The following is a 12,251-nucleotide window of genomic DNA, read 5'->3' as shown; positions in this document are numbered from 1 at the left end:
ACAATGGGAGCAGTTTTGATAACCCAGCACAAAGGTGAGAGGACAGTTATTTAGGAGCAAATGGGTGAGCTGGCCTGTGCCTTTTCTTTCTTATGCCAAGAAATGTGCAGAAGAGTAACTCACCTCAAGTTTGAAGCAGTGAGTAAAGAGCAAAAAGATGGGCAGCCTGGGTGGCTCAGTGGTTTAGCGCTGCCTTCAGCCCAGGGCATGATTCTGGAGACCCGGGATTGAGTCCCATGTCAGGCTCCCTGCATGGAGCCTGCTTCTCCCTCTGCCTGTATCTCTGCCTCTTTCTCTCTCTCTCTCTGTCTCTCATGAATGAATAAATAAAATCTTTTTTTAAAAAAAGAGCAAAAAGATACTGCCTGTTGGTGGCTGGTTATGGTGGAGGTGGAGAAATGTGAACAGATTTGCACATATTTCAGAGCCTATTGGACAGTGGCAGACTGGATCTGTGTGCGTGTGTGTTGGGAGGCGCATCTTAGTGTTCTCTTGCTGTGTAACAGCATCACCACAAGTAGTGGTTTGAAACAGCACACAGTTATCCCAGTTCTTCTGGGTCAGGATTGTGGGCACAGCTTTGTTGCTTCTGTGTTTCAGGGTCTCATCCGAAAGCTGCAACCAGGGTGTCTGCTGGGATTGCATTCTCATCTCAAGATTCGATTAGAGAAGAATCCAATTCCAAATTCATATAGTTGTTGGTAGAATTCAATGCCTTGTAGCATTGGACTGAGGGCCTTAGACTCTTTTGTTGGCTGCTGGCTGGAAGCGGATTCCTGTTTCCTGCAATGTGGGTCTCTGCAACATGGAACTAGGTTTCCCGCAAACCAGCAAGATCTCTTGGCAAGACAGAGGTTAGTCTTTTGTAATATAACCACAGAAGTGACGTCCTGTCATTGTCATTATATTACAAAACATCATATTCTATCCATTTTATTCATCATATTCTATACATTTATTATATTCTACTCATTCTATTTTGTGCAAGTCCCAGGTCCCACACACACTCCGGAGAAGTATTTCTCAAAGGTGTGAATATCCGGAGACAGGGGTCATGGGGCCACCTTAGGTCTGCCCACTACAGGAGGGAAGGTGCACAAAAGGAACCAATAATTTTTTCTGAGAAACTGGTTGGATTCAAGTCTGTAATGGAAAAGGACAAAGGCTTTTTGATTTTAAGCTCAGATCAGCACAGACAATGCAACAAGGGTATGACACTTTCTTTCCTGAATCTCATTTTCCGTGTGTATAAAATGCAAGAGTTGGACTAATGTTTCTAACATTCAGATGTCTTACATCATATATATATAAAAGACCCTACAAATAGCAGAAACTACTGCTTGATCCTTCTACCATTTAAGCTATCTTTTCTCATCATTTTTCTTCCCTGCCTTGATGACCATCTGTGAAGGATAGTCTACATTTTTTAGTTCTTCTTAAAATTAGTGCTGCCAGGGCAGTGCCTGAGTGGCTCAGTTGGTAAAGCATCTGACTCTTGATTTCGGCTCAGGTTGTGATCTCCGGGTGGTGGGATTGAGCCCCATATGGGGCTCTATGCTGAGCAGATCTCTCTTCTCCCTCTGCTGCCCTCTCCACATCATGTATGTGTTCTCACTCTCTCCAAAATAAATAAATAAATAAATAAATAAATAAATAAATAAATAAATAAATAAAAATTAGTGCTGCCATTCTTAATCACTTATGGTGCAGATTCTCACCCTTTAACTGAATATTTTTTCTCAGAGATCATTAGTAACTATTTTTGCCAAATTCAGCAAAGTGGTCTCATTCCTCGTCCTCCTTGATTCTATTGCAGCATTAGGTGCCAGTGACTTTTCTGACCACGAATTTTCCCACTTATTATAGCACATATTGGCTTTCTGCTACTCTCTGAGTCTTATTGACTGACATCTCCAAGTTCCCTTGTTCCTCATCCCCCTGGAAACAGGTGTTCCACATGTTCTATTCTGTCTTTCTTTTATCTGAGGGATCTTTTTTTAAAGATTTTATTTATTTATTCATGAGACACACACACACACACGCACAGAGGCAGAGACACAGGCAGAGGGAGAGGCAGGCTCCACACAGGGAGCTGGACATGGGACTAGATCCCTGGTCCCCAGGATCAGGCCCTGGGCTGAAGGCGGTAGCTAAACCGCTGAGCCACCTGAGCTGCCCTTAAGATTTTGTTTATTTATTTATTCATGAGAGACACACACAGAGAGAGGCAGAGACATAGAGGGAGAAGCAGGCTTCTTTTGGGAAGCCCGATTATGGGACTCGATCCTAGGACCCCAGGATCACGCCCTGGGCCAAAGGCAGGTGCTAAACCGCTGAGCCACCCAGGTGCCCTCATTTGGTGGATCTTATTTACCCACAACATTTGAAGTATTACCTTAAGGAAGTCAAAGGCACAATTGTTTCATTTAGCTTTTTTTTCTTCTAAGCTATTCTTATTTATTTTCAAGATTTAATTACAGGCATGCCTTACTTTATTGCACTTCACATAGGTTTTTTTATATGTTGAAGGTTGGTGGCAGCCCTGTGTCGAGTGAATCTATCAGCACCAATTTTCCAATAGTATTTTCTCACTTTGTGTCCCTGTGCCACATTTTGCTAATCCTCACCATATTTCAAATCTTTTCATAATCATTATATTTGTTATGATGATCCGTGATCATGCTTACAACTTGCAGAAATCTCTGATGATGCATTTTCCAGCAATTTTCAGCAATAAAATATTTTTTAATTGAGTGTGTACATTGTTTTTGTAGGCAAAATGCTATTAAACACTTAACAGACTGCAGTATAGTATAAACGTAATTTTTATATGCACTGGGAAACCAAAAAAAATCATTTGACTCATCTTACTGGAATATTTGCTGTATTGTGGTGGTCTGGAACTGAATCTGCAATATCTCTGAGGTGTATGACTATATCACTTCCTTGGCACAAGTGACGCCTCAAAATTAACATCCTCCTCCTGACTTCCCTATTGCCATAACCAGATGTGCATTTGCCCTGTGCCAGGAGTGAGTCTTTGGGTTCTTTTCTTTCCTTCATGGTGACATCTTATTCATTGCTAAATAAGTCTTATACAGTTTTCCTCTACAGTGTCACTCAACCCTGTCTTCCTACCCTATTTTTATTGCTACCAGCTTAATTCAGATTCTCAATTATTTTTTGAATTAAACAATTCAATGGAATACTAATAGCTGTCCCTCCCTCCATAGCTCTCTCCTGCAACCTATCATTCACAAGAAGGCAGGTCTAATCACATCATTTCTTCAATTAAATTCTCTAGTAACAGCTCTTTATCTATCCCCACACCTGTCAAGTACATAAGGCTATCCCTTCTCTAACACTGACACTCATTTGCCAGAATTTTCTTCTTAATTCCCTGCATAGTACAGTCCTTCATCTGAATGGATCAGCTCATTGATCCCCAAACAAACCAAGACAATCCTGCTCTGCCTTTGCCTGTGATATTCCTTACTCCTAAGTACCTTTTTCCTTTTAGCCTTCACCTATTGATAGCATGCTGGTCTTTGATGGCACACTCCAACAACCATCTTATTCATTCCTTCACTGAAGAGATTAAGATATCCTAATGAGTTCCAACTATGTGTTAATCAGGCACATATAAGACAAAGTGCCTCCCATCAGGGCATTCTAGTGAGGAAGACACACAATGAGGATCCATTGTGGCTGGATGACAGGACGGGAGGAAAGTAATATGAAGTGAGGTCAGAAGGTTGACAAGAATCAGACCTCTTAAGAAGTTTGAATTTTGTTTCCCTAAGAGCACTAGGAAATCACTAAAGGCTTTTTGACTAGGGTAAAACACACCTTATTTTGAAAATGTCCTACTAGTTGATGTTTAAGGAAAATTCCTTGGAAGAAGAGTGAATGTGGGAGAAGGGGACCCAGTGAGGATGCTATGGCAGGAATCCTGAGTAGAGACGGTGGCAACCTGACTAGGTGATAGCAGATGGGAAAGGAGAAATGTGCATGAATTTGAGGTGTATTTTGGAGACGGAACTGACAGGTGGGATGAAAGAATTATAATGAAGAAAGAAATTAAGTTTTTGTTCTGAGCAATTAGATGGCAATGCTATTTTATGAGATAGGAAAGACCAGGAAAGGAATAGGGATGTAGGAGAAAATTAGGAGCTCAAGTTTTGACATGTTAAAATCATTAGTACATGAATGTTCATGGCAGCATTTTTCATAGTAGCCAAATATTGGAAACAACCTAAATATCTGTCAAAACTGATGAATGAATAAACAAATGTGGTCTATCCCTACAATGGAATGCTATTGGCAATAAAAGGGAATGAAATATCAACTCATGCTGTAACATGGAAACTTGAAAACACACTAAGAGAAAGAAGCCAGACACAAAAGGATACATATTATATGATTAAATTTATGTGACATGCCCTGAATGACTTAACTATTCAGGTACTTAGATTAGTGACCGTGAATGGGGAGTGACTTTTAATGGTTATGAGATTTCCTTTTTTAAAAAATATTTGTGTGTGTGTGTGTATTTTAAAGATTTAATATTTATTTATTTATTTATTTATTTATTTATTTATTTATTTATTTATTTCGATAGAAAGAACACAAGCAGGCAGAGAGGCTGGCAAAGGAGAGGGGGAAGCAGACTCTGAGCTGAGACCTCCTCCCCTCGCTCCCCACCTTGGGCTCTATCCCAGGACCCTGGGGTCATGACCTGAGCCAAAGGCTGATGCTTAACTGACTGAGCCATCCAGGCACCTCGGTTATGAGATTTCTTTTTGGGATGATAGGATGATGAAAATGTCTGAAATCAGATAGTCGTGAAATGGAAAGTTTGCACAAATCTGCATATACAAAAGTCACTAAATTGCACACTTTAAAAGAGTAAATGTTATCATGTGAATTATTTCTCAAAACAGGTATTATTTTAGACAATTTTTTGAGCTACCGTTCTGGTCTACGTTCTCCAGAAAACAGTTTCAGATAAATGGCTTATGCATTACTTATTTTTCAGAGAACAGCAGTGAGGGGCAAGAGGATGAAGCAGAGAAGGTGTGGATAGTACCAATCAGGATGTGTTACTGAGTCAACCTCAGCTAAATACAACTTTGTGCTTGATTCTATGGAACCATTCACCAAGAAGATGTCTAACTGTTAGGACATCCCATCTGCAGAGCAGATGGGAAGCCTATATCCCCTGACTCTCATCTCTCTGGATCAAATAGAAACATTGATTCCCCTACACTTCCAGATTATATACATGCCTGGGCACCACATAGGCTTGCCAGTATCTTTCCTAGATGCGAAAGGTGAAGTCCCTGGATGGGAGGTATGAGATGTCTGATGATGGAATGAGGCAAGTACTATTATTTTATACCAGCTTGACATAGGTTGGAACCTATACAAAGATGATTTCTGTAGGAACAGAAAGTCTGTGAAGTGGAGCATCCCTGTCTGATAAACATGCCCATTAAATATCCGAGTGACTATGTCAAGCATGCCTCTTCTTCCTCATTTCTCCCTCATAGACACTATTGTGTTGATTCATTTTCTCTTTTCCTTAAATTGAATATACACATTCAAATAAGTAAAATGAAATTTGGTAGTAGAACTCATTTCTTTTTTCCCAAATCAGTTGGTATTGAGGGGTTTTCTTTGTAAAACTATTTCTTTTTTTTTAAAGATTTTATTTATTTATTCATGAGAGACACATACAGAGAGAGAGAGAGGCAGAGACACAGGCAGAGAGAGAAGCAGGCTCCATGCAGGTAGCCTGATGTGGGATTCGATCCCAGAACTCCAGGATCACGCCCTGGGCCGAAGGCAGGCGCTAAACTGCTGCGCCACCCAGGGATCCCATAAAACTAATATTTATGACAACTGTCCCCTCAATTAGATTACAAAGTGGCCAGGCCGATAAGGAGGAAAGAAGAGAAAGAGAAAAAATTAGAAATATCAAGCAATTTACGACCACATGAAGACTGACGGTGAATTGCTTAGAAAGCTGTATATTTAAAATTGCCCAGTATCAGAACTATTTTAAATTATACTCTTATAATCAAAATAAAATAGTAAACTATGCTATTTTAATTCTATGGTTGTATAATTATGTTAGTCTTAAAAAAAAACCCTTTTTACTTCTGTGTTCATCTTATCTTCTAAACTGTGGGAAATGTGTTTAAAAACATTAAAATATGTTTTACAAATTTCTTCATGTGCGTCAGGAGGAATAGAAGCTCTCTGTGGAAGACATTAATGCTGTTCTGTGAATTATGGATTTCTTGCTTCTGGGTATGTAGCATTGTACTTCAGGAACCGAGAAGCTTGGTGTGGCTTGGAACTGACTTTACAGAATGAGAAGACTGTGAAGCCAGTGCATGGCATTTGGCGGAAGTCTTTGGGAACTGGCACGTGATTTACCACTTTCTCTTCCCCTGTCAGCAGGATTCTAGATAACGAAGGCTCTGTCAACTTGCGTCTGTGAATGAGAACGATGCCTATCCAAGACACCCACCAACCTGCGAGAGATGTGTCCTGTGAGCAAGAAATAAGCCTCTGATCTTAACAAGCATTGAGATTTGGGGTGGTTTGTTACAGCAGCAAAACTAGCCTTTCTTTATTGATGTGTTCTTCAAGAAAATAACAAAGTGATCTCAGGCATTTTATAAGCTGAAGCCCTTTCAAGTATTAATGACATATCAAAGGCATTTCAGCAAAGTCGCTAAGAGCATGGCTTTGGAGCTTGATTCTGCTTATTAGCCATGTGACAGTGAACAATTTATTTAAACTCCCTGGCTTCAGTGTTCTTATGAAATATCACAATACCCACATCATAAGATCACTGTAAAAATTAAATGAATTAATACGTGCTAAGTGCTTAGAAAAGTGCATAGTAAGTCCTCTCACTGTGTACAGTGATAAAACATAAAATAGTACATGTGAAGGGTTCAGAACAGAATCTAGCATACAGTAAGCCTTCCATGAATATTGATTATTACCAATATTTATTTATTTATTTATTTATTTATTTATTTATTTATTTATTTAAAGTTTTATTTATTTATTCGTGACAGACAGAGAAAGAGAGGCAGAGACACAGGCAGAGGGAGAAGCAGGCTCCATGCACCGGGAGCCCCATGTGGGACTCCATCCTAGGACCCCTGGATCTTGCCCTGAGCTGAAAGCAGTTGCTCAACCACTGAGCCACCCAGGTGCCCTGATTATTACTAATATTTAAAATAAAAACAAATAACGATCCAATACTTGGCTGGGAATTTTTCTCTGGGGATGTCTAAAAGCAGATAGGAAATGAAAACAAGCAAAAGGGGAGTGAGTAGGAAACAAACTCATGGTTCTGCTCTGGTGGGTTTTGCCTCTGGGGAGATGCCTGGCTACATCCCTATTATTCCTTTTCTATTCAGGTATGTCCTGAGAAAAGAAACAGAACACAGGGGAATGGAAAACACAAACTAAGTTTTTTCTTTAATTATCTCTGTCACCCAGAGTAAAAGGAAACAGGCCACCTGTGACTGACACCGCACATGCCTGTCCACGGCAGATAAGCAGCTCCGGGCCATTTCACATAGCCAAGCAAAGACAAATTCCTTGAAACCTCCTGAAAGGCTGGCTGGGAATTTATCAGGATGATTTATTCATGAGAATCACTTGAGATGTTCATTAAAAATATTGATTTCCAGTATCTCATGGTGGTAGTGGGAGAGGATTGCTCTGGAAATCCAAATTCCAAACAAGTTCTTTAGGACAATTGTTCTTCCCACTTTTTTGAGAGCCGGGGGCAAGTCTGGTTCTGCAGCTCAGACTGAGTCGCTAAAGTACCACTGCCACCAGGGGGCAGTAGATCCAAATTACAGGTTCCCATGGCATTGTGTGGGAGAATCAGAGGTTCAGTGTTTCAAGGAACCACCCAACTGCCGCATTAAAATGAGGGCTGTTGGGATGCCTGGGTGGCTCAGTGGTTGAGCACGTGCCCCTGGCTCAAGTTGTGATCCTAGGGCCCTGAGACCAAGTCCCTCATGGGACTCCCCATGGGGAGGCTGCTTCATCCTCTGCCTATGTCTCTGCCTCTTTCTCTGTGTCTCTCATGAAAAAAATAAATAAAATCTAAAGAAAGAAAAAGTGAGGGCCATCACCTCACCAATATAGTTCGAGTTTTCTGGGTTAGCTGATGTAGAGTTTATATATATCTTGGAAGCTATATAGACACAGACTTTCATCATTTTAATTCATTCCTTTTGTTAAAAACTGAATTTGGAAAAATAGACCTTATCTTTGGAGTCTCTCCAACTCTAAACCCTCACAGCATGTAATCAGTTTGTAGAATGAAAGAAACCATATTTACTTATGGAACATTACCTGTAAAAAGTTCTTCTTTTTTTTAAGTTTTAATTTAAATTCTAGTTGTTCATGTACAGTGTAGTATTAGTTTCAGGGGTACCATACAATGGTTCAACATTTGCATACATCACCCAGTGCTCATCACAACAAGTTCATACTCCTTAATCCCCATCACCTGCTTCTCCCATGCCCCACCCACGTTCCCTCTGGTAGCCATCAGATTGTTCTCTATCGTTAAGAGTCTGTTTTTTTTTTGGTTTGCATCTCTCTCTCTCTCCCCTCCCACTTTGCTGTCTGTTTTGTTTCTTAAATTCCACATATGAGTGATATCATCTGGTATTTGTCTTTGATGACTTATTTTGCTAAGCATTATACTCTCTAGTTCCATCAATATCATTGCATGTAAAAAGTCCTTCTATCAAAGAAATGAGAGTGGTGACATCGCAATAGAGAGATAGATGTTTGACTGAAATAATTAGTTTTGACTGTTGGACTTTATGATTGTCCATAAAACACAAAATAAGCACAAGGACTTGATATTTACAGCATTTTCTTTTTCTACTTTCAAAGAATCCAGACCCTTATTCACCAATAAAACAAGATTATTTCCTAAACATTTGAATTGGAATAGATTTAGCTTTGCTGAGCTCATATTCTTTGGGTTTACCTTCGTCGTGAGAAATGGTCACACAAGGCAAAATGTGAACAGAAATAAGTGTTGCATTCTTAAATATAACTGACCTTTCATAATGGATCACAGCATCCAAGCTCATTTTGCTAGGAGTTTGTAAGAAGCAAGCATAGTACAATGTGATTTTAAAATTGAGCATCATTCCACTCACCCTGCACCCCGCATGGGGCAACTCCACAAGTCAGCTTGGCAATGTTCAAGATAATTCACAACAAAGATTGTATGTTCTTCATGGGGGAAAAATGCATTAACATGGAAGATGCTCGTAAATTAAATACACAGCCATCCTATTATTTGGTGTCCCTGCAGCCTCTGTAAAAAGACTTGTTCTGATGGATGCATGTAGCAATGTTTTAAAAACTAACAACTAAAAAAGAAAAAAAAATATTGAGGCAAAATCCGCATAAAATAAAATTGAAGTATCTTAAAGTGAACAACGCGGTGGTGTTTAGTACATTTACAGCATTTTACAACTGTCACCTCTAGTTCCAAATAACTTTCTTCTCTCCAAAAGAAATTTCACATCCTTTGAGCAGTTGGTATACCCATGTTTTTGAATGCGGTAGGGAGAGAATTTCAAAACTCTGTAGAACTGCTCACATTGTTGCCAAAGCTGTTTTAGTCTATGTCTTGGGAGGAGTTTATAATCAGAGGATTTAAAGAGTCTCACATGATGCAATCAGTATGGTAGTTAAACTATGGGACACTGATGAAAAGAATTCAGTGGCCTGTCAAGGATGGCCCTTGGCTTTGAAGATACAACACATTCCTTTGCAAATAGAAAAGCCAACAAAAATGTGGGCAATGAGTCTGTGGGTTTCTTTATATGCATTTTATGACCAAATAAGAGACTTGTTTATGCAAATTAATGGAAAGATGTTTAGACAACTGTGTCATGCCCACCAGCTGGAGGTATAAAAAGCCTTCTGCAGGAGGACACCTGCATTCACTCTTGGGTAACTTGTCCTTCTCCATCCATCCTAATCCTCCTCAACTCCTGCCACCATGACTCGTTTCTTCTGCTGTGGAAGCTACTTCCCTGGCTATCCTTGCTATGGAACCAACTTCCACAGGACCTTCAGAGCTACCCCCCTGAACTGTGTCGTGCCCCTGGGATCTCCCCTGAACTATGGTTATGGATGCAATGGCTACAGCTCCCTGGGCTACAGCTTTGGTGGTAGCAACATGTACAACAGGGGCTGTTGCTATGGTGGCAGCTTTTGCAGGCCATGGGGCTCTAACTCTGGCTTCGGCTACAGCACTTACTGAGAGACCTATGGCTCCAGGCAACTGCAGAACTCTCCATGGATTCTTCTGTGTGTGAGACAACCTGAAGAGCAGCGACTGTCTTCCCGCCTCCAGATGTGCTTGGGAAATACATCTTCCGTCTTCTTGCTGTCTTCTTACCAAGCTCCTGGTCTTTGATGATGCTGAACAAGCCACCCACGCATCAAATGCTGAACTAATAACACCTACAGCCAAAGAGGGCAAGATGTATTTCTCTGACATACCTGAATTTTAGCTGTGAAGCAAGTAGTTTGCTTCTTCTAGTTGCTCGGGCCCTGTATTATTAAATTCTACATCAATTTCAATGTATTTCAATTGGGTGTGGGTAGAAAGGGGTTTTGCTCTCAGTCTCTTAATAAATCTATTTCGTTCAGCACAAATATTTTTGTTTCTGGTTATTTATTTTACTCTGCTTTTATGCTTTTGAATTTGTCAGTCAGTTTCAACCTATAATGGCTGACTTTAAGCCAATCTTATTTTGATTTCAGACTATAGACCAGGATAGGGTAATGCCTTATCATTTTGTCCCTTTATGTTGAGATTTCAATTTTTGTGAAGGCCTTAAAAATGTCCTCAATTAAATCCAAGATACACTGCCACTGTCAGTGTTTCTCTATGCTGATTACAAATAGGAACATTTCTTAGCTGTTGAATGCTCAAAAAATTTCTTTCCTTCTTTCTTTAGTGATACAACCCTGTTTTGATTCTTTCTCCTTTTCTCTGCTATTTATAGAACTCAGCTTTGGAGAGATTTGAACCCCACAGCCTATTGGAAGAATTTCAACTAAATGGACTTAGTTATGAATCTTTGTTTTTAGGGATTTCTAAGATTTGGTCAATAAAAGGAAGCCAGCAGCTAAAATCACATAATATTTTTTTTTCCCTTTTTGATAGATGAGTTTTATTTTTCCCATCCTCTTCACTTCTGATTATACATATAGCTGTATATAAAATGAAGCATTTATTCTTTAGAATGATAGTTGCCATCAAAAGCACTTGAAATGATATGTGGTCTGTATTCAGAAAATGCTTCTTGTCTTGCCTCCCGAAAAATCTCTGCTTTATTGAAGCAAAACACTTCGTTTGAATGAAAGCTTATTCATTCACATATCAAGTATTTATTGCACCCCTGCCTCTTTCAGAGAAGGTACTCAATAATTGTTCATTGACTTGTTAAATCTCTGCTTTATGGGTACAAAATATAGTGTAGTCTAATAGAGTTCATTCACATATGCATGAAATACTACTGGGCTCTGGCCACTGTGTTAAGAATTTGGGGACTATAAAAAACACACCTAAGATAGAGATTGGCCTGAGAAGCTGAGTGTTTTCAAGAGATGCTTACTCTAATAGACACTCACCAAGTAGACACAATGCAAAAATTGTCTTAAGATTTGGGGGACATAGAGATAAATAAAACATAATCCTTGCCCTGAAGACTTAAATATACTTTATTCGCTATATAAAGGGCACTTCATAGTCTCCTATTTTATACCAACTCATGTGCTATAAATGATTACTCAAAGATAAATAGATATTCTTTACTCATTTCCTTCCAAGGACTTAAAATATAGCCAATGATAAGAACCATATATGGCACTTAGCCTAAGAGCAAGGAAAGTATAATTATTAAAATTAAAAAATTTAATATTGATATAATATTATCTAATATACAATACATACTCCAATTTTTTTTAATCACTCCAATAATATCCTCTGGACTTACTATTTGCCCATCCTATATTGTCCCTATAACCATAGCATAAACAGTGTGGTAAGCTTGTATAGAAGGGAAGTTCGAGTACATAGACATGGCCATGAGAGAGGTGAGTTAAGAATTACATATCAAAACAGATAGTGGTGTGCAAAAGGGGAAAGAATAGGATTATCTGGA

The 12,251-nt window shown here is 39.3% G+C and overlaps 2 protein-coding genes across 2 annotated transcripts in view; both read left to right on the top strand.

Annotated features, from left to right (window-relative positions):
- KRTAP11-1 (keratin associated protein 11-1) overlaps positions 1–6,068 on the top strand; it is a 104,759-nt gene extending 98,691 nt beyond the window's left edge. The window contains exon 4 of the transcript XR_012021295.1: positions 5,039–6,068. The gene's annotated coding sequence lies outside the window, so the exon portion shown is untranslated. The remainder of the gene's footprint in view (positions 1–5,038) is intronic.
- A 3,872-nt stretch (positions 6,069–9,940) lies between these two features.
- KRTAP7-1 (keratin associated protein 7-1) lies at positions 9,941–10,737 on the top strand. Its single transcript, XM_072806426.1, has one exon. It carries the CDS (start codon positions 10,076–10,078, stop codon positions 10,337–10,339), a length of 264 nt encoding a protein of 87 aa, XP_072662527.1. The 5' UTR covers positions 9,941–10,075; the 3' UTR covers positions 10,340–10,737.
- The last annotated feature ends 1,514 nt before the right edge of the window (positions 10,738–12,251 follow it).

This window comes from Canis lupus, chromosome 30 (genome assembly GCF_048164855.1).
Source record: "Canis lupus baileyi chromosome 30, mCanLup2.hap1, whole genome shotgun sequence".
NCBI classification, from domain to species: domain Eukaryota; kingdom Metazoa; phylum Chordata; class Mammalia; order Carnivora; family Canidae; genus Canis; species Canis lupus.
Note: the sequence above shows the minus strand (reverse complement) of the source record. Positions and strands in the feature narration are given on the sequence as shown.

What these genes read in the sequence shown, in the direction of transcription:
- KRTAP7-1 (XM_072806426.1), top strand. Translation starts at nt 10,076, where the DNA reads ATGACTCGTTTCTTCTGCTGTGGAAGCTACTTCCCTGGCTATCCTTGC.